This window comes from Takifugu rubripes, chromosome 22 (genome assembly GCF_901000725.2).
Source record: "Takifugu rubripes chromosome 22, fTakRub1.2, whole genome shotgun sequence".
NCBI classification, from domain to species: domain Eukaryota; kingdom Metazoa; phylum Chordata; class Actinopteri; order Tetraodontiformes; family Tetraodontidae; genus Takifugu; species Takifugu rubripes.
In genome coordinates this window covers 2,378,235-2,406,106 of record NC_042306.1, presented here as the reverse complement: position 1 = coordinate 2,406,106, position 27,872 = coordinate 2,378,235, and the positions used below count along the sequence as shown (strand labels likewise).

General features: G+C 43.3%; 1 protein-coding gene and 1 long non-coding RNA gene across 10 annotated transcripts in view; both read right to left on the bottom strand.

Annotated features, from left to right (window-relative positions):
• asic1c (acid-sensing (proton-gated) ion channel 1c) overlaps positions 1 to 27,872 on the bottom strand; it is a 63,307-nt gene that overhangs the window by 11,327 nt on the left and 24,108 nt on the right. Inside the window, exons 1-2 of one of the 9 annotated variants that reach the window (XM_011616087.2) lie at positions 2,429 to 2,651; positions 1,483 to 2,292 (exon numbers count right to left, since the gene is read on the bottom strand). The exons of 5 other annotated variants lie outside the window; for them this stretch is intronic. In XM_011616087.2, coding sequence (XP_011614389.2) covers positions 1,483 to 2,118 — 636 coding nt within the window. In that variant the 5' untranslated portion in view covers positions 2,119 to 2,292; positions 2,429 to 2,651. Of the gene's footprint in view, positions 1 to 1,482; positions 2,662 to 27,872 lie in introns of those variants that run through there. 3 more of the 9 variants (XM_011616088.2, XM_029830588.1, XM_029830587.1) reach the window with 3 other exon arrangements.
• On the bottom strand, positions 10,065 to 12,779 carry LOC115247869 (uncharacterized). Its single transcript, XR_003886932.1, has 3 exons — positions 12,574 to 12,779; positions 10,536 to 10,625; positions 10,065 to 10,212 (listed from the first exon to the last, which is right to left on the bottom strand). It is a non-coding gene; the product is annotated as an uncharacterized lncRNA (long non-coding RNA).

Below are 27,872 nucleotides of genomic sequence, written 5' to 3'. Positions count from 1 at the left end.
TGTAATTATTAGAATTTAGCGTTGACTCGCAATGGCTTTGCCGCTCAATGAATTTGTAGATCATCGATTTTTGCTTGAGCGAAAGTAATAGTTTTCTTTCAAATACATCAAAGTCTGATATGTGATTAAAACTTTAATTTTTAATGGCTTAAGAAAGTTTTAAAGACAGACTTGTAAAAATGTGGCTCTGTAACCGTGAAAAATGTACCTCGTTAGTTTAACACCAATAGAACCACTAGAGCCCACAAGAGCGAAGCACTGCGGGAACACAAGCTAGCACAGATGCAAAAGATCATGTGGGCAGATGTGCAACATGTAAACTTCTTTTTTCGTAAAAATCATTTTATCATGGTCCTCTGGTTCTACAGTGCCCTCCCCTTATTTCTCTGACAACCCAATAATTGCTTGGTAATGAAATCCAATTATCGGTGCAACCAGAAAGTGGCCACGCACATTTTGATAGCATAAGAGCTATAATGCTACCTGAGCTGTACCCAGTACAGAATGCATGAAATAAATCTCACCACCACCACCAGTTGTATCGCTGGGGTAACACCTGACTGCACTGCTGGCGTTGCAAGTCTACTGCTGTCTTGTCCAGATTTTTTAAAACTCTACGACACAGAGGTCAGGCCAGGAATGCAGCCGGCAAGGATTCAACCAGCGTGGAAAAACTGATTCCGAGAGATCAGAATCGATGTTCCATGTCCAGACTGGGGCAGACGTACGAGCAGCTCCAACAGATAAGACAGCAGTTTGGTCTGTTCCCCCGACTGAGTGGATAACAAGGTCTGCACCAAGCAACGGCTTTAAGTTGAGTCGTCCACAACAACACCAGGAGTTACTTCAGCAGTCAAACAGCGAAAGTCGGCATCTTTTGTTCATACGCATCCATATTTTATCCGTTTAAGGGGTGTGTAAACACGCACGAGTAATTTGACTTTTATCGGCTCCGTCTGGACCAATTAGTAAACGCAGAAATTTGACTTATTGTTTCAGTCCACCAGTTTATTAGTATTTGTAAGGTTCTAATAATGGGTGTGGTTAAGTTCTGCCCTCACCCAGTGTTCTATAATGTACTATATATTTCTACTGTGTCCTCTGGATGTTAATTTAAGGAACTAAATCTGAATTCAAACTGAGTTATGAATGAGAATTAATTATTAAAGTAGCTTGTAGCCAGTTTGAATATTACAGGGTGAGAGAGTGTAGATGAGGCTGGAGACTCTTTGGAGTCTCATTTATGTGATCCACATACTGACTACAGCATGAAGGTTCTGTGGTGTTCTGTTCTTCAGTGGAGTGAAGTTAATGAGCTTTTGAAGGGCAGAAAATAGCCGTGTTCCGATGGACACATGATGATGGGATTTGGTTGCAGGAGTGAAACAGAAATCTCTCAGCAAGCAAGCTGGAGGGTATAAATGATGAAAGACAACATTACCAATCCACACCTGACAAACACCATTTTCTTTCTGTACATACAGTGCTGAAGTTTCTGGAGGTGCATGTTTCCCCGCGGAACCTGCACTCCAGGAGCATTTCCTCCATCTGGTGACCGAGGCGTCCCATCATCTCCGTGGTGTTGACGCGGTAACCGGGCCGCGGGCTGTAATTGTTGAAGTCCAGCAGACTCAGGAGACCCTGTTTGGGGCTGTCTTTGAGGAAGGACAGGCTCTTCTCCATGACCGTGTGATTGGGATACATGAGGTCCATCCAGTAGCCGCTGTGGTACAGGTCCTCTTTGGTCAGCGTGGACACGCGGAACACATTTTTGTTGCAGAAGGTGACAGCCGGGAAGGACATGTTGCGAGCCCACACCATGTTGATCTTTGTGATGGCTGGGTAGGACATCAGATACTGGATCCGGTTCCGGGACCAGATGCAAAGGAGACTAATGCACACGAAGAAGGCCACGATCCAGATGACCCGCTGCGGTCTGGACTTGTCTGGGCAGAAGACAAACTTCAGACCATGGATCTTGGTCCTCGTGACAAACTCCACGCTGATCTCCTTCCACGTCGGTTTTACTGAGCCAGCTTTTTTTAAAGGAATCTCGTGGGAAATCTCCGTTCTCTTTGGGCAGACAGAGCCTGAGCTGGCTGCAGATTCCTCCACCATAACTACTCGTTAATGCACACACCTCTACGCTTAATGGTGTTTTTAGGCAGCATGCACTAAAGATCCGTAGAAGTGGCTTTTCTCCATTACCTTCAGGTAGAAGCAAGCAGCGTCCAAGTTGTAACGTTCAAACAAAAATAACTGTGGCGTCCAAATTGTTGGAAATAAAGAGTCCTTTATGAGAAAAACAGGCATACGAGCACAATCATCAGCAGTCCTCCGTCATCAGATAAATAGACGTGATAACTGTATTTTGAAGCGGCGTCTTCGCACCCACAGGCAATCACTTTGAAAATCCAGAGAGCCTTACCCCTGTTGCTCAGATCTTCCACTCCTTCAGCTCCCTCCCCAGTGCCAGACAATGCTTGTCTATTTCGGCCGTGTCTCTCTTTGTGCACGAGCTCTTTGGGAACCCAGCTCCTCCCTTTTCCACAGATCGAAGAGATGGTTTTTTAGTGTGTTGACTTGCAGCCGGCAGAAAAGAATTTACAGCTTGTTGCCCCCCTACTCACTCCCTGCACAGGCAAATGGAGAATGAGGTGGAGCCAGTGGATGAAATTGTTTTCCTCCGGTGATGAAGTAGACCTCCAATGATATGGAGAGGAGGGGAGGAAATATCAATCAAAGCAGAAACAACTCTGACACAGAAAATGTGGCTGACAAAGATCCCCCCCCCCCCCCCCCCCCCAGTATTAAACTAGTTTGCTTGCAGATCAATGGATAGCATATTATTAATGATTAAAAAGGCAAAATCCAGGGGTGTGATACGAGTATTGAAAAACCCAACTCAGTTATTCGCGCTCTGTGCAATTATTAAATAAAACATAATGGAAGTGATCTGAAAATGATCTTATATTGAACCGTGGCTTTGAATTATCGTGGGCTATAAATGATTTGTGTTGTGGACATTGTTGTAGTAACAAACACCGCCAACTCTGTGACAACCTTTCATCAAATAGATGGGATGTTGGATTTGGCAACATCTAGTGGCCACTTCAGAGATTGCAATAATTGAATGTCCACATATTTGCTTTGGCTGCTGAAGAATCAAACTGATGCTAATAGGTCGACTTCCTACACGATTCCAGTGGCTGTATATATTTAGATTGCCTTTCTAGCTATTAATTATTTTCCTATTTTATATTCTCTAAAATGTGAAGGAACACCTATAGCATTACAAATATACATTAACACACATTTCTATGCATTATAGTTAATTTCAGCCTGTGAGAAAGCCACCAGTGTGACTCAGGCCACTAAAATAAATCCAAGAATCCCACTTTATTAGAGTTAAAGCTGACCAGCTGGTTTCGTCAACCCTTCAATAGCTGCATCGATTTCCTTTAATTCTGGTTTCTTTGGAAACGTGAACATAGATATGAAGCGCAATTAACTCTGGAACTTAATGACCGGAGCTCATTTGTCCAATACAGACTCGGAGGCAGGCTGTCGGAATTGTCCCTCGTCAGCAGTTGGATCCAAAGTTTCATTTCATTAGTCCGAGCGAGGGTAAAAAGGCAATATATGAGACAATCATCATTAGTCTTCCTGAACATTTGTTTTAACAGCAGCTCGGCACCAACAGAATTCCATTTCTACTGACAGAAACATGACTCAAAGGGTCAAATACAGTATATTCATTAGAGCTTCACTTTACTGCTATCAGGTGATGGACATTTATGGGAATAAAAAAAAATAAATTCTAGTTAGCAAACAGAGCAGGAATTCCGTCTGAAGTCTGTTAGCTCTTTTGTAACCACCACAGTGCAAATCGAGCTGTGGCTGAAAAAACAATTCTAATCCAAGTAAAACAAAACATTGCTGCATTCTACAAACCTCTTATTCCCGTTTTATTCCCTCAACAATCCAAATATTTATCGACTGCATTGATCTAGTCGAGCAACAGGCAGACTTTCAGATGTGGAGAAGTGCACTTTTAGGGGTGGGGGATCAATTATTTAGAATTTAAAATATATGCTCGTCAGGCACACTGCAATCAATGAGAACAATATGAAGTGCTTCGAGCTAATCTTAATGAGTTTTCTCCTGTATAGCCGCCATGCTACTTCTTGGTTTACTGTACATCTGCTGCTCTTTTATTTCTTATTGTTATCCTCCTGGAGAGGAAAACACATTTCATCTTTGCCTCAGCTTTGGAGCATGTAATTAGAGGATCATACCATTTACCAAAACACAATATGCTGATTGCAGTTTGATGGGAAAGAAAAGCAGAAGAGAGCAGCACCGTTTGGAAGATGCGTTTGCACATTTCTCACCCAGCTCCAGCAGCAGCTCAGTGATCCCTGAGACAAGTCGGGGAACGACGTCTCCCTCCCGACCTTTCACGTCAAAGCCCAGCTGAACCCCCGAGGTCTCATTACAGCTGCAGGGCAGTTATGAGCCAGTCAGGGGGATCCTGGCTCCTTCAAGGGCCAGTGACAGTGCTCACCAGCACGGGAAATACTGCCACCAATTAGACGCACATCACAAATGACGTGGCATAAAATAAAATTTTAAAAGAATAAAAGTCATATCAGACACGGACATCCAGTCCCAGTCATGCTGATAAGGCCAGAACATCAAAAAAGGTTGGATTGTATTAAACATTTAACAACTAAACCCACACAAAAGGTCACACTAACTGAACATTGGTACAAAATAAGAGATTTGATGTACTTAAATTATTGTTTGTTCAGTAAAGACCCTATAAAATGTTATTTAGGAAGCAGGGCAAGAGTTTTATGATAGCAATGAGCCAATCTGCAGTTTTTACACATTGCTGATTATTCCCATAATTTGTTGAATGTATAAAATAAAGTATCTCATCAATCTTAAATATTTTTAGATTCGCCTGTTTCAGTGTGAAACCCAGCTCGACATTTTCATTTCTGCATGCATTTGACTGCATATCCAGGCTAAATTACCTGATAAAGAATAATGTGGTTGAATGATTTCATTGCCAATTAAACTGCTCTTTATGTGCAGTATGACTGATGTAACTTTTTCAATTTCAGATCCTGTTAATTAAACTGTTCAATTTAAATATAAAGAATGACCAAATCATACAATTAGTGCAAATGCGTCAAACATTAAAAGAATTACTTGGTTTGCTTTACGTAATCAATAAATTGAGTTAATTATTTTAACCTTCACAGTTCATTTTATTGCTTTATAGCGTGTACTTTCCTGCAGAATTATTCTGTAACTCTGACATTACTTTTGGTTCAACCCCTGATAAAGTTTGAAAAGTCATTTAATAGCATTTAGGATTGACAGGTTTTAACAGTCAAGCTATCACAAGCAACAGCCTGTCGTAGCCACAAAATGAGTGACAATTTCACCCTGAGAATATCCAGACCAGTAAAATAAAGCTGCTTGGCTGCATGCGCCGAACAAAAGCAAAGAGAAAAGGTGTTAGAAGCAAAGAATTCATTAAGAGAGGCGTCACTCTGGTGGATAGACAGCTTCTTTAGCAAAGGGAGACATCTTGTGGTCTCTCTCTAAATGAAACTGAACCACGAGCAGTCCGCATGCTGAGCAAGGAGAGATCCTCGGCTACGGCTCAGACTTCATATAAAATTCATCATATGAGAAAAGCCCTGGCGATTTTGTGTAGGAGAGTATCTTCACTGGAAATCTCATCTACTTTTGAAATTATTTCAGTAATGTTTATGAAGCAAACGCAGTGCTGCCTCATTTGAAGGGAATAAACTGGAAACTTTCATAAACTGTATCTGGAAGACCGAGTTAGGGGCAGCTGCCTCCGTATCGTTAAAAAACAGGCGCTGCCATCCACACCTGCTTTCATGCATCCTCATTTCATACCAGGAAGAACCCGCCTCCGCCGCCAACAACAAAATGCCAGCATGCTGCCACTCAAGCTTTCAGTCTGCAGTCAGACTTTGATAAACTCTTTTTAAATTTTGCTCTCACATTTGCAGGGATAATCTTGTTTTATTTTATTTTTTTTCCCCAGCATGTGCTCAGATGGAGGCTTCTGGTATCTGTTAATCCGCCCATTTTGCCAGCACTCCAGAATTTTGAGCACAGTAAGCAAGTGCGGGGGTCTGAAATGCCGGCAGGTTACAAAAAATCCTTCCCTCTAAATTAAAATCCTAACCCTAACCCACACGGACATTTTCACTTTGAAATGGCAACATTACTCATACTTTAAAAAGAGTACGTCATTCCTGGTTTTCCCTTTATGACTAGTATCGTCGAGGGGGAATCTCAATTTACTTGAAAGAAGATAGCAACGGTACAGAAGGAGGTGGGATGACAGAAGAGGATACAGATCCAAGAGAAGATAAGTGAAAATAAAATCTAAATATGACCACCTGAAAGAGCTAAAGTTGTGTCCTCCTCCCATCCTGAACTGGTAAATGATGGAAATTTGAATATAAAAAGGGCCGAGACGTCACACGGTGTCAGAGGGCTGGTAATCTACGACGTCTCACAATGGCACTGTTGGTTTTGGACAAAGCCGTGTTTGCATCCCTGCTTTCAAATAACAACCTCATTACCTTAAGAGGTTTTGTCAACCAGGGCTTTCGACATCGGCCCCCCTCGCAGTCAGCAGAAAATGGCCACCGGTCGCTCGCTACACGTCTTCAGGGCCATTGATCGGTCTGCCAACACTGCACTTACAATAACAGAAACTCACTCACCGGATGTTAGTGTCAGAGCAATAAAACAAACCAATCACAGGTATTTGTTATTTGGCTCATCATCTGCATCAGGGATCTTTATTTGACTGCTACCGCGCGAGGCAGCGCTGTACTTAAGTCGTTCCCGACACATTTCTCCCCTTCATCTCTCCCAGTGGCTCTGGCTGTGCTCTGTAGCACGCTGAACACAGCGATGGCGTCGGCCCTTAGTCGAGTCCCAGTCCCACTGCAATCTAAATGCAGCCCGGCCCCTCTCTGCCACAGTTTGTTATCCTCGCTCCCACTTTTCCTCTCTCGTCTAAACGGATTTCCAGATTTTCTCCACAGCTTGTGTGCAAGCACAGACTTTGAACTGGTCAACAGTCGGCCCTGGCATTGTTCACCTTTCTTTCTGTATAACCTTCTAAAGCCAACAAGGAAAAAGTAATCCGACACATTCGCTTCAGACGCGGCTGACTCGGAACCACAGCGAACTGACCACAAGCCTATAGCTGCATTTTTTCCCAGTACAAGCTACATGTACATATGCAGGAAGTCCAATTATAATGTGATATTATAAATGTGTTAGCATCAAGCAAGCCAAAAGGATGAGATGTCGATCGATTGAAATCACATTAGGCCGACTTCAGCGTGCATCCCGCATACACACCGACAGATGATTTATTTAGTTAGAGGAAATTTTCCAGGTTTAATCCAGAGCGGAGTACTGGGCGGACCGTTGAGGCTTCATGATTTTGTATTAATGAGGCAATCAATGACACAGCAGCAGTTCACGGGAATCAGGTAGCGCTCAGAGATGGAGGCCTGACATCTGTCAATGATGGAATCTGTGCAACTGGTCGATCCTCTTGAAATAACCGTGTGCTGGCTGACATCATTTGGAAGCATCTTTTGTTTTGATACCAGGGACCTACTCCAATCACTAAAATCTTTTTTGAAGACAGGGAATAGGCACAGTCCTCTTCAAGTATCTTTAATAATGCTGGTGCCACCCAAAATCCATAAAAGTCTCACACACACATATGTGCAGGTACTATAAATCCAAATATACCCTTAGCAAACAGCATCTGAAAAACAGTCTAAATGATGTCACTTTCTGCTTATATTTTCCACAGGCAGAGATCTAATTGTCAGATGTTCTCTAGACCTTCTGTGAGTCATCTGCCGAGGTGATGCTGAAGTATATAATGGATCATCTCAATCCCTACATATCTCATCCCCACTGCGAGTGGACGTGCCTCCCGGCCTCCCACAGTAAGATCAGCAGTCTGAAGAGGGTGAATTCAGGCAGTTCCATGAATCTTTAATTAGTGGTGTCTATACTTAGGCCCAGAGAGCATCTCCAGTTTCTGACATTTAGCAGAAATTTGCCCTTTGTGCGTGGGGATGTGAAAGAGTCAAGGTCATCACTCTGAGCAAACTGATCAAATTGTGCCTTTGAAGGACCTTTCAGGCTCTAATCCAGCGCTTTTATATCAAAGTATGACACCCCTCTCAGGTGCAAGGTGCCAGTTGAGAGCATTACTGCCACCATAAAACTCCTCAATAATTAATAAAAACATTTGCGTCAGATTCACTGCCACTTCTTGTCTAAGAACTTGTGCAGCATGACAAGCCTGTCTTGATGCTCATTTTCTATCACTCAGATCGATGGTGCATTTCATTGGAACACAATCCTTCCCCTGTCTCTGCAGCGGGGCGATTAACTTCCCTTCAAATTCTGCTGACACCATTTTGTCCTTTTTTGTGGGGTGATTGTGATTCCACAAAGCCAAAGATTACAATTTCACCTTTGTAGAACTGCCTTCATTTTTATAGAATGACAGAGAACAATCGTTTATTTTCAGAAAAAGCCCAAAACTTGCATTTCTTAGAAAACAGCAGATGCTTGCTTCATAATGCATGACGCATGATGTCAGCAGAGATTTGCTGAACCATATGGCACCAGCACTTCACATGTTGTGGTTAAAGGAGTGACATTTCTCCTTTGGTAAAATGGATTGCCTAAAAGTAACAACATAAGGACCATTTTTCTTTTACCGTACTCAGTTTGCCCTTGAGTTGAGGATAAATGACCAGGCAGTTTACTTACTGTAGTAAAGTTCTCTGGGCCACAATCTTTGCCTCTATATTTGCAGTCCAGCAGCATCTCCTCCATGCTGTGGCTAGTCCTCTGCACAAACTCCAACATGTTGAAGGTCTTGCTGGGGAAAAACTTGCTGTTGTCTGTGGGCTGCCCCACAGCAGCCATGAACTCATCAAAGTCACCTTGCTCCACACCCAGGAGCCCCGCCATCCAGAAGATGTCGTTCCTACGGATCTGAGACTTCCGAAAGCTGTTGTAGTTGCAGAGGGTGACGGCCGGGAAGTACATGACCGGGCTGTCCATCTCGTCCAGGATGGTCACATGAGGGTACCGATAGTACTCGATCACGCGGTCGGCCACTTGGTACAGGAAGATGGAGAGGGATGTGCTGAAGGCGGCGGCCCAAAGCAGCCGTCGCAGAGTCACTCCACCGGGAAGAAAAATGTGACTGAGACCATGGAGGGTACAGTTGGCCCCAAACACTGTGATGTCCGATGGTGGACGTGGTTTTTCCTCTTCTGGGATGCCCATTATGACTAAAAAGTTCCCTTGTTCTGGTCTTATGGATGTTGTCTTGCTGTGGCGGCGACCGACTGATCAGCGATGTGAACAGCAAAGTTCATCTAAACTGAATGCACAAGGATGGCTGGAGAGGACCGGGTCAAGTTTCTGCTCTTCACCCCCGGGAGGGGAAGAGGGTTGGATATCTGCAGCTGGGAAGCAGCAAGTGATGGTTCAATCACCCAATCGCCAGTGAGATCTGAGAGCAAACATTGGATATTTAAGATCTCGTTTTATTTGACAGGAAAAGGATCAGGGCTCCTGCAGTGGAGGAATACATCAGAGCTTCACCGATAATACTTTTAGATGCCGACAGACGACAAAACTTGTCTCTTGGCGCATTAATTTAAGGGTGGACATTCTGTCTGTTGCTGTGGTCTTTGTACATCACTCTAATGTTATTGGCCTTAGTCTCAGAGAGGCTCCACTGATGTAGGATGACCAAACAAGGTCACCTGTCTGAGATAACGTCAAGCTCTAAAACCACAATCTGTCCCTTCCTCTCTGAAAAAAAAAAATCTATTTCATTCCTTAAAAACACAATGATTTCTCGCCAGTACAAGCATCTCTGATCCCAAACACACATCCTCTATTTTCCTGCAGAATCCATATCGTGTTTTCGTTTTATTGATGAATTCTACTACATACATTCATTCCAGCTGTGTTTAGGAGAAGGCAGACTTCTGGTTGTTTCACTCCATCCTGAGAAGCATTTTGTCCAGTCTGAATTTCTTTTGCCCAGCGGTACGAGGAGAGCTACCGCTGCTGCTGCTGCGAGTACTGAATGATAAATTATAAAATATTTCCATCAGAATTTTCAAGCATGTTCAGGTGTTTATATTGCAAATTGGACAGGCAAAAAAGAAACAGGTTTATCTAAATTATGAAATAGCCACTTTAATTGTTGTCCCTTCTTAACTTATGCTCAGTGTTGGTAATAACTTGATTTTCAGGATCCAGTTCAATTTTACTCATTTGATCCACCTCAGACAAAAACTACTGTGAGTCCAGAGATTCCAATATTAACCTGAAAACAATGTATCACTGATTTAGTCACAAATGCTAAAGAAGGTAAAGGTAGCATAACAATCATCAAGACCAACCCAAATGCACCAAGACAGCTTCCTGAACTTCCTCTTTTAATGTTCTCCTGATGCAACCTATAAGATGGAACTTCTGTTTTCGCAGTTTCACTGTAATGAACAAAAACATGTTTGGGATGTTTAACCACCAGAACACTAACAATTCTAACAGCATTCAGAGCGGTGTATTGCACTTGTTTGTCCCACAGGATGCGATCAATGAAAATATTGGTTGTGTTGTAGGACTGGGGGTTGCTCTGACAGCGTGTGTAGGTCTGTCTGCATGTAGGGTGTTGTTATGGCAACTTGATCTTCTGACTTCAGGCTGTAGAACAAGAAGCATGACCAAACATGGAAGAGCGTAAAGAAACAAATATTTCACCCAGGTATCAGGAGACACGGTTAAACACGGCAGAACTGTTGTTCAACATAATATAAATTCAAACACTAATTAAAGTACTGTCACATCTTTATCTTGAAAAGACAGCGGTTGTTGTGCACACACACACAAAATGTGCCTGTAAAGTTGCCAACATGAGCAGTAATGCTGCACAAGTTGAATAGGTTCAATAAAACCAGCAATGAACTCGCAGCATTGTCTTAATTAACACATGGAAAAATTGGTTAACTAAGGTCAAGGCAACATCAAAATGCTGAATATATTCACAATAGAAATTGCCAGACTCCCTTCAGCTTGATTTTACATAATAACATTTATATTAAATAGGATTTATAATATAATAATAGCATTTATACTAGAAAATAAACTATTTTTGTACTCAACCAGGACTTTGGAACCTTTTACAGGTCACTACTTAATAATGTTAAACCTGATGTTAAACAAAGTTTACTGCCGGGAGCACCTTTTCCTCTCAAAGGCAAACTTCTTCCATCTCACTGTACAGTACAGTAAATGGGAAAGTGGTCAGAGCACATTTCGGTGATTAATTGGTCCAAAGTGCAAGCCACTATTCAATCAATAGATGGAGGCCTTTATCCAGATGCTTTAAGTTTGGCGTACTGGTTAATGCTCTGCCCTGAGGAATCAAAAATCAATTCCATCCTGGACGGTGCTTGCTTGAAGAGACTTCTTTTTTTTGACTCTGCAGTATCAAGTCTGCATTCACACGTGTCAAGATTACCGATATGTTCTCTTCAGACCCTGTTTCTCCTCATCAACTGTGTTCTCCACATTATTAAGAGGCTTTTTAACACTGAGTAAAGAAGCTAAAACTGTCCCTCAACTGTCCCTCACGCACATGTGATTTACTTCCACTGGTGTCCACATAATGCTGTGTACTGCAGAAATGGTTTGACCTTTGACACGGGAAGACCAACAATCAGGCTCAGAAATATGTCCTGAAGCCAGGAAGTCATGCACAAACACTCACTTTGCTTTATCTCTCTACAAACTATTTCTCCTTTTCACACGTATAGATTTTTTTTTTAATCGTTCCAACATGAAACAGAAAAGTCAGAAGCAGACTGGACAGTGCTGACACTGGAAATGCTGCTCGGAAAAACAAACCGACATCAATGAGCGTTACCGAGATAACGACACGCGAGGACACAAACTCATTAAAATGTTTGGACAGATGAGGATGGTGGGATTCACTACAAAACACTCCAGACTGTTAAAGCTATGATGAAATGATGATATTAAATTTAATTCCCTTCAAGCTTCTCTCGCCTTTAAATCATCTTATTTAATTTACACAACACATGGGACAATTGGTTTCAAACATTTATCTTAACCAAAGGTGAAGGCAACAGCTAAATGCTGAATATATTCACAATAGACTCCCTTCAGCTTGACTTTTAGTTTGATACTACAGTTATTCATCAGGCTGGAGTTGATATCTCTGCCAGATTTGGCAAATAAAAGCCAAAAACAACTCCAATCTTTGTGCATTTAACAAGTTTTTAAAAAAGAGCTTTGCGGCCCATGAGAGACGTCGATTAGCAAGCCCAGTTAAAGGGGAATAAAAGGGGTAATTTGTCACTGTCTGTTTAACAAAGCGGTGCAACATATCTGAAGTGAAAGGTCATTAAGATTCACCTGATGAACCTTCATTTGAAGAACTCTTGAGAAACATCAGGTTTATTCCACAGGTGTGTGGTTAAAACTCCTCCCCCAGAAAGGATGTTGCGTGTCATGATTGTATCACTCGTTCAGCTGTCTCCAATATCTAACAGAGAAATTAAACTCAGAGATTTACCATCATGTCACATTGGTTTATAACAATAAGACCAGACGCACGGTGACTAATCAAAACACACAGAAGCTCTCAAACTTGTTTGACTTAATAATCCTGGGAAGTAAATCAGGGTTGAGAAGCTGCACGTTGGTTTGACGGCATTGACGAAAGATTGCACATTATCCAAGGTTAGAGAAATAAGAGCTGCGTCGCAGCCAAGGACAGAGGTGGATTCTGGCCAATGGCTGGTAAAGAAACACTGAGATGAAGGCTAAAACAGGACAATATGAACACAGATCAGATTTGTTTGGTTTTTTTGATAGTTGTGATAAGAGAAACTTAAGGGGGGAAGGAACGACTTCAGGAAAAAGGAGAAGAATGCAGAGACAGTTTTTTTTTTAAAAGATACAATTTATGCTGTTGCCTCTGTCAAACATGTTAACCCAGTGGAGATTATGCTGAAAGACACTTTGGTATTAAATGATCACAATAAATTCAAATGGTAAGAAAAGACAAATAGGCAAAGTTGCTGCGCAGCTTCCGTTGATTGATAGTCTCGATTAGCTCTTTAATCACTGATCATCAGAGCTAAGTATCTTGATCCCTTTCGTCAATATCAGATGTTGAGGAACGCCAGTATGATTAAACAGACCTGCAGTGTTTAAGCAGCTCTAGTAAAATGGCCTCTGCTTGTCTGCACTCCTGCACACAGTCAGCTAACTGGATTAGCAAAAACAAGTCAAAGCAGCCAGTGGACAGGTTTTGTCAATAACACATTACTCCCTCTGCTCGTTCACTGTACGTCAGGATATTAGGCTCGAACACAAACTCGTTTCCGAACCGCTCCCGTGGTCATTAATTATAGCAGCTATAAATCGCCCCAGCGGAATGAATGTACATCAGGAGGGGGCCTGAATGTTTTGATGGGTGCCTGAAAGCTATCTTGGAAGTATAACAGGAGTAGGCGGTGGTACAACAGGAAGAAATGCGACAGCACTGCAGCACAGCGTGGTCTTGTCTGCTGCCTTTCCCCTCAGGGGGATCAGCAGGAAGCGTATCAGAGGGAAGGCTGACACCTGGGCAGGCTGGACCCTCAGTTTCATACACTGGTTCAGGCAGGCTGTCACTCTTCCTTTCCCCTGGTATTTGGCTTCTGATGTCACCATTGCTTCTTCTGTACAACGGCACAATGTTTCAAGAGTAAATTAACTTTGCGCAGCTACATTTTCATTACCGGGCTGCAAAAGATGGAGGCGTTTGTCATTTGGCAACAAGAGGGAGGAAATTAATGTTGACATTCATCCAGGCATTCAAGTTTAAGCTTCCAATCTGCGCTGAGGCAAATCATTCCTGTAATTGACTGCTATTTTGATTGGCCACATTTGTTCTCTTTACTTTGTATCAATATAGTTTCAATCAAAAAGCACTTTGTGTTTCCGCCTTTTGCTGTTCTAATAATTACAATTAATCATTTCTTGTCATTTGCTATTTTATTTATGTTAATTCCCATCTCATTCTGTTGAATACATGCTGTATTTTTATGTTATTTACTGTATATGTCTGCACCGGTGACTCATCCGCATCGACTGATGACCTGACATCACCACGACCTTGAGATCTCCGCAGGTTAGAACCCGTTTAAGAGCTGCTAAACACAGACACAATACTATCAACAGAAACATGCAGAGCCTCTGTTATCAGTTATCAGCCAAGTCCTATTTGAGAGACAAGAAGAAACCCAATCTAGAGCTTTTCCAGTGATCCACAGCCATTGTCTGAGCCTAATTAATTGAATGTGACGATCAGCAGGGAACAAGCATGGATCAGCTGACAGTGAAAGCACGATGAACAATCAGTTATGATTCCAACAAGCAGTGAAATAGCCGTTATATCAGTAAACAGTAGGAGGTTTGGAATTAAAACTAGCTTGAAAATCAGGGTATAATGGCTGCAGTTTCTGAAGTAGAGGCTAAACAACGCTGGGACACGGCCATATTCCGAGGATTTATTGGTGACAGAGACCAGACATTAGTCTACAGAGCTAATGACATCCGTGAGCACCGACAATATTAATACGACGACGGAGCTGCGGGAAGATTAGGACAATGTTAATGCATCTCTGGCGAAAAGTAATTCAGAAGTGTCTGCCGGGCAGGAGAGACAGGAAGGGGGTGGAGGAGGAGAGGATGTCAAAGCCATCATCAGCAGTCCGCAAATAAATAAAAAGGGCCCCAGTCTTTGTTTGAGAGAACACCTGGTGCAGGATAAACATGTCTGACAATACTATGAATTGAAAAAGTAATTTGGGCATCCGCCCACGGCAGATCATTTCAGTTTAATCCTTCATACTAAAGTCTCCTTATGTGTTTTAAAAATGCATTTTCCTTCCAAAAACAGTGAAAACTTTCTTATTCCATCGAGTTACTCTGTGACAGTGATGTGGAAGAACTTGGGAACCAAAACCAATTACCTTCTTTCTGTACATCTGACTGACAACATGGATAATTAATACCGCGAGAGAATCATCCAAGACATTAAAGTTAAATGGATTGCAAGAATCATTCACTTTTACACCTGATTGTCTAGAACATGAGACATGCTGCAGGCTTGGCTTCACTAATCAGGCTATCTCCTGTGGCTGATGGCTGTGTACAGAGTGTGAGCAATTCAATTAAATTGGTCAAGTAAACACTCACTCAGCTACAAGCCATGACATTACTCCACAGGAACATGCTGCATAGACCCTGGCCTCATCCTGCTGGGTTTAACTCAATATTACTGGTGATTAACCAAGCAAGATAAAAGTGAGGCTTTAGACGTGCCAACCATCTCATAATGCACATCAAATCAGTAGTTTCTAAATACTTTGGAGAAATGGAACTGCGCAGAGGGAATTTGGGAGAGATGAGCAACACTAGGTGATCATTTCTTGGTGTTACTTCTGCCAGTTATTGAGGTTTTCCACAAAGCTTCTGTATGAAAAGTGGTTAGACTTTTCCTTTCAGGCATATGCAGATGTTTTGTGTTGAGTAAGAAGACGTTACCTTTTGCCAGAGGGCTATTTGATTGTCTTTTGGGAGGGGAGGCTGTTGCACTGTTGGGTGCTTGTCTATTCTTAGAGCTCTTTTTTGTTCTTTTTCATCCGAGCCCTTCAGCAAACAGTGAAGTGGGGAGTTCCATTATCATTTTCTTAACAAGCTCTCCTGTGTGCCTCTGAGCGATCTGTTCCACGTCTGCACAGTTCAGCCCCAAACACTTGCTACCAGGACACAGTCCCTGCTAACAATTTTACCCTGTGGGTGCTGCAGTCTTCCACAACACCCCTTCTTCTCTCCTCCATCAGAGAGCAAGGTATTTTAACACTAATGGATATTTGAGCTATGGTATCTCCAAAAAATAACACCCAATGGATCTGCGGTCTCTCTGTCTGCCATTCCTCCCATCACTTCAGTAATGTGTCTGGATATGACGGCTGATGCACTGCAGACTCGGTTTTGGACCCTCACTCAATTGATAAAGGCGGGCAGCAGGTGGCAATGTTTATTTAGACATGGATAAGAACTGAGACATTTTCCTTCTGATGCTGCAATTCGAGTGTAAATTCATCACAAGGCGTTCAGCTTACAGTATCGCCACATGTGGTGGTGCAGCGGCTAGCACCACCACAAGTATGTTGACAACACAAATCTCTGATCTCTCAGAACGACTGTGACTCCGATAGCATGAAGCATGTAGAAGCCATCGGTAACGTATTGTGTCACTTCCTGTCTTCGCAATCGTTCCTTGGTTGCACTGTGTGTTGTATTCACTCTACTTAAAATTGAACACTTGGGACATTCTAGTCACCTGATAACAGTGAGAAATAACCCATATTAAACAAATACAGGGCTCTGCCGATTATCAGCGTTAGCATGGTCTCACCGTCTGTTTCACCTGGTGTTTTTGTCTGTTCAGCGTGTGAAATGTTTAGTTACTCCTCTGCCTCCTTTAGTGAAGGGAATAGGTGCAGAAAGTGGAGTTTATTTAAGGCTATGGAGGCGAGACTTAATGAGATTGAGACGCGGTTCCGCAGCTTGGATGGAGTTGCGTCAGGTAGCCAGGAGAAGCTAGCTGCTGCGGAGCCGCCTAGCGTAACTACAGCTAGCGGTCCCCCGGCAGCAGCCAGGGCGGCTGGGTGACGGTTCGCAGGACTCCAGCGACCATAGGTAAGTGCATTCCGGGGGCCAGAGCGGGCGACATAGAAGCCAATCGAAAGCTGCTGGCGAGAAGTAAACGTAAATTTGGTAAAGTTATTATTCACGTCGGAGCGAACGACACCCGGCTTCGTCAGTCGGAGGTCACCAAAATTAACAGAGTCGGTGTGCAGCTACGCAAAAACGATGTGGGACTCCGGAGCATTCTCTGGTCCCCTCCCCGATCTGGTCAGCGATGAGATGTTTAGCCTCATGTCGTCGCTCCGTCGCTGGCTGTCACGGTGGTGCCCCGAAAACCAGGTGGCCTTTGTAGACAATTGGAGCACTTTTTGGGGAAAACCTGGTCTGGTTAGGAGAGACGGTGTCCATCCCGCACGGGATGGCGCCTCTCTCATTTCTAGTAATTTGGCTAATTTTATTAGACCCAAAGTGACCTGACAATCCAGGGTCCAGACCAGGATGCAGAGTTGTAGTCTTACACACCTCTCTGCTGCTTCCATAGAACCCTCATCCACCAACAATAACATATTTAACACTATAGAGGTAGTCTCTGTTCCACGGTTAAAAGTTCACCAAGCACAGAGCAGGGGAGCGGTCAATCACCATAATCTTATTAAAATTAATACCAAAGCACAAGTTGGGGAAACTAATATCACAATTAAGTGTGGACTGTTAAATATTAGATCTCTTTTGTGTAAATCCCTGTTAGTGCACGACCTGATAGCGGATCATCACATTGATTTATTTTGTCTTACTGAGACCTGGTTTCAGGAGGAGGAGTATGTTAGCTTAAATGAATCTACTCCTCCTACCCATCTTAATGATCATATTCCTCGTGTTCCTGGTCGAGGAGGGGGAGTGGCAGCAATCTATCACTCCAAGTTATTAATTAATCCTAGACCAAAACATGGCTCCAGTTCATTTGAAAGCCTGACTCTTGGCATCACCCATCTGAACTGGAAGACAGAAAAGCCACTTTTGTTTGTAGTTGTATATCGGCCCCCTGCTGGGTCACATTCAGAGTTCCTATCTGAGTTCTCTGACTTCTTATCTCACTTGGTCCTTAGATCAGATAAAGTCGTTATCATTGGAGACTTGAATATCCATGTACACGTTGTAAATGACAGCTTTAGAAATGACTTAATTTTATTACTTGGGTCAGTTGGCATTTTTCTCTTTGATCTTAAGTTGGCCTTTTAGTCTTTGATCTCCTTTGTATCAAACACCTCAGCTCTATCTCTTTCAGCACATGCCTGAGGAGCTCAACACTCTTGTACCACACTGGTGACCAGCAGACGCATCAATGGCACAGCGAGGAACCCAGCAGCTGAAGGCAGAGCAAGAACCACTGGAATCATCAATGGAGACTTGGAGGGAAGAGGTCCAGCACCTCAGAGAAGCCCTGGCAGAGAAGGAGGAGCAGCTCAGCAGGGCAGTGAAGAGGCGACACATGAGGACTGTGGCCGATGTGGAGACCCTGACCCAGCTGAACACCACGCAAGCTGCTCTGAAGGAGAGCAACCTCAAATGTGCTTCTCTGGAGGAAACCCTCCACAGTCGGCAGCAGGAGAAAGAGGAGCGACATAAGAGAGAGCTGATGGAGCAGGAGGAAGGCCTGAATCAGAAGCTCCTTGTGATTGAGGAGGAGTTTGAGAGGAAGCTGGAGGAGGAGAAACAAAGGTTTGATGAAGAGAAAGAGGCCTTGAGACAGCAGCTCTTTCGACAAGACGACAAGTTCAAGAAACTTCTTGAGGAAGAGCAACACAAATATCATGAAAAGATCTTTGAAAAAGAGGAGTCAATGAAGCAGCAGCTGTTGACTCAAGAGGAGACCCATAACAAGATGCTGGCTGATGTTTGTCAGCGGTGGGAGACGACATCTCAAAAATGGATCCAGATGAGAGAATTGCTGGAGCAGAAGGTCCTGGAGAGCCAACGGTTGAGGCAAGAGGAGCAGGAGAGGACCAAAGAGGAGCTCCAGAGGCTCTCTGAAGCGATCCTCCAACTTGAGGTGAGATACTTTCGCCTTTGTTCCTCTTCCAGAAGATTTCAGATGATGATCAGTGAAATCTAAAACACAATCTCTCTTTTCTGCAGCTTCAGATATCAAAGAAAAAGAAGAGAAAATGCTTCTGGAGATGGATCTGCAAAAGGATGAGGTTCTGGAAAAGATGAAGGAAAGAACAATTCCAGAACTCCCAAAGCCCCCCCCCCCCTCCCCCTCCCCCTCCTCCTCCTCTACATCCTGACTTCCACAGCATCACATCCTGTCTTCAGTTTTATTTTAAAGTATAATCATTGTTTATGTTCTATGTTTGGATCTATGATTTAGAAACAATAAAACTCAAAGTAAACCACCAGATTGTAGATGTTGTCAATGGCAGCTTTAGAAATGGCTTCATTTCATTACTTGAGTCAGTTGGTTTCCTCCAGCAGATAAACCAACCAACTCATAGCTTCAACCACACCTTAGATCTAGTCCTGACTTATGGTGTTGAGGTAGAACATGTGTCAGTGTTCCCTCAGAACCCCCTCCTGTCAGATCATTCATTGATCACTTTTACATTTATGATTAAGGATTCTTCTATGCTCAGAGCTCAGTCTTCCTATAGCAGATGTCTCTCAGATAATGCTGTAGCTAAGTTTAAGGAAGTGATCTCTGTGCTGATCCCAGGACCACCGTGTGTTTCCCCAGGGATCAATCATTATAATCTTAGCCCTGCTCCGCTCTCAGAATGCTGGTCTACTTGTGGTTCCTAGAGTCTCTAGGAGCAGAATGGGGGGTCGAGCATTTAGCTACCAGGCCCCCCTGCTATGGAACCAGCTCCCTGTCCAGGTACGGGAGGCTGACTCCATCGCTACTTTTAAGACTTAAAACCTTCCTCTTTGAAAAAGCTTATTATCACTAATTCTGTAGTTCCAGTTACTATTATAGACAGACAAATTATCATACTTAGGGGGTCGTCTAATCATTAGGTCACATCTTAGCTGTGCTGCTATAGGCCAAGGCTGCCGGGTCCAGAAACATGATCACCTAACAGGCCTCTGTCACCCCACTGGGTCATGGTTTCCTCTCCTCTCCTCTCCTCTCCATCAAGTAGACTAGTTATGCTGATTCTTGTGTAGTTTTTCTGCCCCCCCCCCTATTCATTTACAGGTAGCGCCACCTTCGGAGCTGCGTGATGACCTCCGGCCCCGCTGACCCACACGGCCGGCAGCTTGCATAAATAGTGTATTTTTGTATGTGTTTCTGTGCTCTGTGCCTCTCCTTTCCGCTTCATTCTATCATCTCCCTGTCCTCCCCCCTCTCCCGGAAAGCGCCTTGAAACAATTTTGATTGTAAAAGACGATATATAAATAATGATTGATTTGATTTGAGATTGATTTGAAGAGTCCAGCTGTTTATTTGTCCGAGTCCACATCTGCTCCTTTCAGCAGCCTTATGGCTGAAACTTCAGCCATCTCATGCAAGGCGCAAAATACAATATATTCACAATATTGCGTAAATTATCATTAGAAAACAATTGGCGAGTCATGTTTATATATTGTCATGGTGCTCGGGATAACCAGCACATAAACCAGTGTGTTCCTTTAGGTATTTACAATCGTGGTTGTTTACCGCTGACATCTGACCATTTCAATTTAATTTGAGTTCAACAGTGTGACAGGTTACATAGGGTCTGGTTGCCTCTGAGACCTACCGGTACACTGCAGTGGCAGATGACTTGACGTTCCATTTATTACTCTCAAGCCCCCATGACCAATAGCATGCATGAAGGCAAGCAGGTCTGAGGAGCCCTGATAAATGTTCTTGGGGCATATTGGTGGGAGACAACCCTGTGCCTTGTTCTTTCACTTGTGCTTTTGAACACGTTATGATTAAACCAAATTTATTTTCACTGGTTCATACTGGCCTGTTCAAAATAAATATCAGTTTGTATAATACCCAGATTGTTTTTCCCAGGCAGTGATCAATACGCCATTAGAAGGTCTGAAGCCCTTTTTGTGTACGACTGTGTGATGAAGAGGTGAGCACAGTTACGCAGTTTTAACTCCCTTCCAATGCGGACTGCAGCGTGATGGGCACGTTTTGATGGATGTTACGTGGCGGCTGGTTTCAGGGCTGCAGCGTTTTAATTTGTGAAGGATCATTAGCTGGGGAGGGCTCCTGCTCGTAGCTTTGGGGGGTGGGTGGGGGGTGTTGGGAATCAAATAGATGCAGCACAAAGAGGCACATCTTCATCCATCAAGCTGCTGTTGTAGCTATCACAGCCGGTGTGTGGAGGGCGGGAATTATTCATGAGTTGCAACATGCTGTGAACGAATATAAGCTTTAGGTTAAATAAACTAAACTTCTGTGTGTGCTTCTGGAAATACGCAGGAAACAAAGTGAGCATGAATCAAGCACTGAATATTCTAGACTTCGTCATCCACTGCTGCTCCTCCCACACACACACACACACACACACACACACACACACAAACACACACACAAACACACAACAGTAATGCGTGTGGACAAACAGTGTCAGACAAGGGTCTCATTTACTGCTGCATCACTATATTCAATAAATTCATTTATGCAAGCAGGATATAAAACTCAGACTTGCTTACGGTAAAGACAGACGGTCACAACATTCCAGCTCTTATATCACAAGAATAGGTTTGCTTCCTGACTAAATTGGATGTCCACGGTGTGGATTTACCCGACCTGTGGCCCTCATAATGTTCCGTTATGACGCCACAGGGGCCTGAAATGTCAAGGCTACCAAAAAAATAGCGGATCAAATCATCCTTCTGCTTATATCTTTCGTGGTGAACCTTTTTCTGAAACCTCAAGCCCACATAGACTGCGTTTCTCCTCTCAAATCAATGAAAAGGAAACAATATAGTCAAGAGGCCGAGGCAAAGGTCTGATTCTATCGAACACCCGCCTGGGCCGTAATTGCTGCTGGACACCGAGGACAAAATTTAAAGTCCCTGATATTCACACCATCGTACAGCTTCCAAACCTCCTTCTGATGGAAATGCTCGGCTAATGATCAGGAGGCCTTTGTTCCCATCAACGGTTTTGATTTAGCTTGGTTGTCCTGTTATCAGTGTAACGACTGAGTAATAACACTGAACAGGCTATTTTTAGAAACACATCGATTGGGAGGCTGGTGATGTAAAGCAGCGTCGCGCAGGAGTCTGTGGAGAAGATTTACCGAGGCCATTTCTAAATCATTTTCTCCATAAATGGAAATTGTGAGGGTTTGTGCCTGTGAAATTAGATCTACACACTAACGGTGACAAATAAATGTCCCCGAGTTAAAAAAGATGTACGGCAGAATTGTAATAGTTAATAGTGTGCATGTTAATGTACAGACCCCAGGGGCTATACATGAAAAGAGATGATTAATTTATTAGAAACATATTCATACGCGGTTGTGGCATGTGATTGTCGTCGTCATAGATGATGAAGAGCATTTCTTAACTCACCGCCTGAAGACAATTAATGCAAAACACACGAAGCATAAGGGTACTCGGTGATTGGGTCTGTGTTATTCATCTGCCAGGTGACAATTCTTTACACTAACAGTCATTTCTTTACATCTTTGTCATTAACATCTCCTTTGTTATCCCTGTAATTATCATCTCTACGACTGTCTGTGACTCAGCAGCCTCATTAGCTTACTTCTGTGTACTTAACAGGATGAGCCTTTTCCATTCAACCAGCAGATCAGAACGTATGGGCGCCACATCCCGATTGTGCTTTCTCAGATCAGAAAGTGTCACTAGAATAATAATTCCTCATGGTCACGGTTTAAAAGAGCAACTACACCAGTCAGCACGAATGGGTCCGCAGCCCCGTACGCAACAAATCGAGACGCGCTGACGTCGTTTATCAGATCAGCGACAGCAAATTCAGCCACGCTAGCTCTTCTGTTGGATCAGCGCAGCCTTCGCCGCCCGCTAGAACTGCAGTTTTAGAACTGCATGTTCTGACCCATCTATTTATCACGGCTTTGCTCATGTCAAACTCACTCAAATCCTGAGCTGTGCCCGTTGTTTTCAGCTCACAACACATTAACATTGAGGACAAACCGTTCAATTGTTACCTAATATTTCCCAGGGGACGTGAAGAGATTATCGGCATTATTCACTTCACCCGTCAGTGGTCACGATGTTTCGTCACTGCACATTTGATTATTATAATTTCACAGGTAAAGACACATTATGTTGTACAGAAGGATCACCATCATATGGACCAGGCCTGGCCAACCCGCAGCTCCCGAACCGCATGCGGCTCTAACGTTCATATCAAAGTTTGGGTTTGTGTTTTTTTAATGTGCGTGTTCGCTTCGCTTGAGTTCAATACGGTACTTTCGCTAAAAGCGCATGCGCGTTAGATGAAAATACCGCAAAGTTTCTCAGTAGGGACAAGATCTTTTGAGTACACAATTAGTGTCAAGTTCACCTTCAAAATGGCAGGAAAAAAATGCACAAAAGCTTTGTGACTCGGTTCCGTGATCTACAACTGAAAAGGCCACAGATCGTATTCCTCGTTGACCCTTTTAATGTGGAGACGCACTGTTGAAAAGCCCCGCTAGTCACAGATGAGGCTGCAGCTGAGTTGGAGATGATCGATCTTTGTGAGGAGGACCAACTGAAACCTGCTTTAAGGGAAGGGGCCATTGAGTTCTGGAAAAGTGTGCCAATGGAAAAATAACCCAATGTCAAACAGGCTGCGCTTAAGACACTGTCAATATTTGGGTCAACATACGTCTGCGAGTCTGTGTTTTCTACCCTAAAACACGTGAAATCAAAGCATCGATCTGTTCTGACTGCCTAGCAACAACTGAATACAAGCCAGATTTGAAGAGGATTGTTCAAAGCAAGGAATGCCAGAAGTCCCACTAAGCAACATGCATAGTAAGAGAAAAAAAGATATTTTAATTATAATATTTTTTGTTTGTGGACTTAGTTGAATTGAGAGTTTGTGTGTGTGAGACAATGTTCACACAATTTTCATTGTTGAGAATGACTGGCCCGTGGTCTGTAGAAGTCAAGTTCTGTCATTATCATGTTGGTGTGTGACATTTACAATAAATCTGGCTAAGCAGAGGTCTGTGTGTGAGGAAGGGATGAGGTGATGTTCATGTGTGCCCATGTGTGTGATGTGGCTCTTTGCGGTAACACAGTAAAAAATGTGGCTCTTAGGCTCTGACTGGTTGGCCACCCCAGATATAGACCCTCTCGGTAATGTGACATGTTGTTCTTTTTAAATTCACTCAATGCACAGCAAAATTACAACCAGCCTTTATGTACACCATCACAATAAGGGGGGGGGGGGCTAATTTTGAGGCGCCGTGCGACCAGCAAAATTGCACAATTTCACGCTGCGCCTTTAGAGTTGTCATTCTTGGGGAGCCTTCTGAGGTCAAATACTGGGAGCAACGTCTGAGCAAGGCTTTTTCCCCAGAGGAACAGTTCAACCCTTAGGATGGTCTCATTAAAACTACAGATCCCAGTTACGTTTTGGCTTCTAAATTAGGTAAATGCTTGTTCAAGGAGAAACAAACAGAATAATTTGAGATCAAACTGCTCTTCATCTAATTAGCGCAGCTTATTCATTAAAATAAATGCTAATTCAGACGCCGCTGCTTATTTCTTTCTGCGAAATACAAGTATTACAACAGCAAAGTTTATTTGAAGGCTGCCTGACAGTCAGTATTGGGATCAGTCTGCTGTGTATGTTTATTTCTATTGTTTGCTTGTTTCTCCTGTATTTTGTCTCGTCCCCTCTTGACCTTAATGACCCTCACGTTACTTACCTGTGTAAATGTCCCGTCTTTTTTTTTTTTTTTGCATATATGAACCCTCTTTTTCTTCCCTTCTGTGCCAGACCCTCTTTCAGGAAAGTGTCCAGCATCACCCTGCTGCTCTGGCTTTTGTCATATTAGACTATAGTTTCTTGGATAATTGACGGGCCCGTTGCAGAAGGCAGGTTTGACCAACCGAGTCGCGTCCTGAACTCTAGCTAGTCCAACTCCAACGTGTCAAACTCAGATTGCAGTTCCATAACAAGTGTGGAGTGTGAGTTCATTCAACTGAGTCAAAATGTGAAGCTCAAGCATGAGTATCTAAAAAGCCTTATCAATGGAACCCAGACAACATGATTTACCATGGCAACGGGTAGAACCAAGCCTCGATCCTCCTACTTCTCAATGGAGCCCAGAATATTAATGACCACAAAAACCCCCAAAAGCAATACTGCGGCGGCAGCTTGTATGGTGAAACATTTCTGATGGAGTTAACGAGTAAGTAATAATTGAGGGGAAAAGAATGATCCCGTATCTGTACACTAAAAGACACGGCCCTTATTGAACTGATAACTTTGTTCTGTATTTTGGAAAATTCATGGTGGACGCTTTTTACTATAATGAAGCAGGGCAGTTCTGACTGTGGCCGTGTCTCCCTGACCAATGGGACACCGTTATGTTGCCGTGTCACTGTTGCTACGAGAATGAGGATCAATAGAAAGCACTGTTGCTAAGGTACTGCTGCGATGCTACCCAGGCAAGTTTGTTGGCAAAAAAGTGATCGCATGGACAGGAAAACATGAGAGATAATTCATGTGAAACCAACTGCACATCTGCCAACCAAATCCCTCCATCAGTCAGGAGGTTAAACAGCCGGGGTCAGGAGACAACCACAGAGGAACCAAAGGAGTCCGAGGTCTTTCACAGGTTGTGGTCTGCCAGGTATCTGAGGCTGAAACAGCACGTATTAATACTCATACTGATTTTATTAGACTCACCAAATCTGAGACTACCTCCCATCTGCAGCTTCAGCTTAAGAACAGGACAAACTCAGAGTTATAGTCAGCAAACCTGGTAGTGAGCAGGTTGGTTGCCCGGGTAACTGACTCAGAGTTCTGCTGAAGCGGCTTTGTGTAAGCGAGTTCCTCCTCTTCTCAGGGTGGACTAACTCATTAAACCTGCGGTCTCTCCATCTGCTGGAGTGGGTTTGTCTCTTTATCTGTGCTGCCCCAATCAGTCATTTGGATTTTGCATCAAACAGACACAAACCGAAAACCTTTTGCATTCTTATATATGTTCAGAATATATTACGGAAGACGTTTAAACTTCACTGGCGTCATCGCTTCAGCAGCAACGGGGAAAATTGTTTTTGAGCTCATCCTAATTATGAGGCTCTTTTCTAGCAGAGTCTCTCTGCCGTCATGATTGAAGGTTCTGCACAGAATGGTGCCACACTTCCTGATACCACCTAATGCGGAGCATTCATTTGTTCTCTTGTATTGAGCACAGGTTTAATCAAGTCTGGTGTAATTAAATGTTAAAAATTAACAATCATAGTGTGTGTGTGTGGGGGGGGGGTGCTAAGCTACTTTTTGTAAAAGAAAAGAAAGCGGGTTGAGGTTCCTGGAAAGTTGGGTTGCAGATTTAAAGTAAAAGAACTTTCTGGTCTGGCTCAGAGTCACTAAACCAAATTTGTTATTTTAATGTAATAACTTGAAAAATTTATGCTGACGCAAAGTTGTCATGAGCAAATCCTTCATCATCATTATTTCTATCCGTTTAAGGTTAATATGGCTTATTTCTAAATTGATGGGATGTTGGAGGCTAAGCCAGCAGGGTAATTCTGTTTGTATGTTAGCATGGGCAGGTGTTTCGTTATTTCATAAATCACAGCCTGGTTAGCACGAAAACAACTCTTGGTTTGTGTCAGACTGCAGATAAAACTGAAAAGCAGGGAGGAGGTGGATTTATCATCTAACTGGGACGTCTCAGCACAATAATAACGCCATTAGCCCAGAGACAAATGACCTCTCAACAAAATGGACACGTACAGGTGAATAGAAAGTTCTCCGGATTCTTTCGTAAGACAGTTCAGAGGTTACGTGCGTATTTCCTGCCCTGCTGAGTGCTGAATCATCCCCATATGCACCGCGGCAATAGCAGCAGTCTGTTGATCAGGTGTTTCTGGTAATTATGCAGAGGGGGAAAATACAAGCGAGGAGGAGGATGACTCAATGCACTTTCCAGGGTAATGAGGCTGATGCGCAAATACCGGTCTCCACATGCAAATGAAGATGATCATTAGCATTCTCTACGAATATGGATTGATATTGTTCACGGTACCAGCAGAAGCTGCTCACTTTGACAGAGGCAGACAAAATAAAAGCCTCAGAGTGCAGCCGAGAGCGCCATCTTTATCCCGGCGCTGCAAGTACAGGTAACGACGTATTGAAGGTGATACAGTAAACACTGTAGAGGGGGGTAGTACCCCTCCACCCCCTTAAACAACACTATCGACGGGCTGACACTTTGTTTTTTAATCTAGAATATTACAGCTGGACTACTGCTGTCAGAGATAGAAGCATTTGAAATGAACATGATTCCTTGATCGTTATGTTTGCTAACATATCAGGGGCATTTGATTACTTCACATACGATTCTGGCTCCTTTAAAAAAGGACTCTTTAATTGTTTCTCCGTTATTTTAGTTTTCTTTTGAAATAAAGCTTAAGTCGCCCAATGCCGACACCCGTTTTACAACCAAGATGACCTTGGACACCAGCGCCAAGACCTACGGGCCCCCGCTGCAACACCACTGTAAAGAAAGATGGTCGTGGCACAGCCTTTCCTCAAAACTATTACACCAAAGCCATAAACATCCTGGTTTTATTCGCAACATAACACATTGCCGCATCGCATTAGCAACAGGCAACCAGCTGTGGAGGAGGGCTCACAGCCAAAGATCATGCCACTGCTGGAGGGAGAAATATTGATGCTTGCTGGAATGACTCCCATCCAGACTGCTGTTTAAACGGCAGCGTTTATACAAATGCTTCTTCAGGTGCTGGACACTTCAACAAACCCAGAGCCACATTTTCACCGTTCACTCTAATTAAATGGAGTGAATAAATACGTTAGACTTGTGACTTAAAGAGGAGGGGGA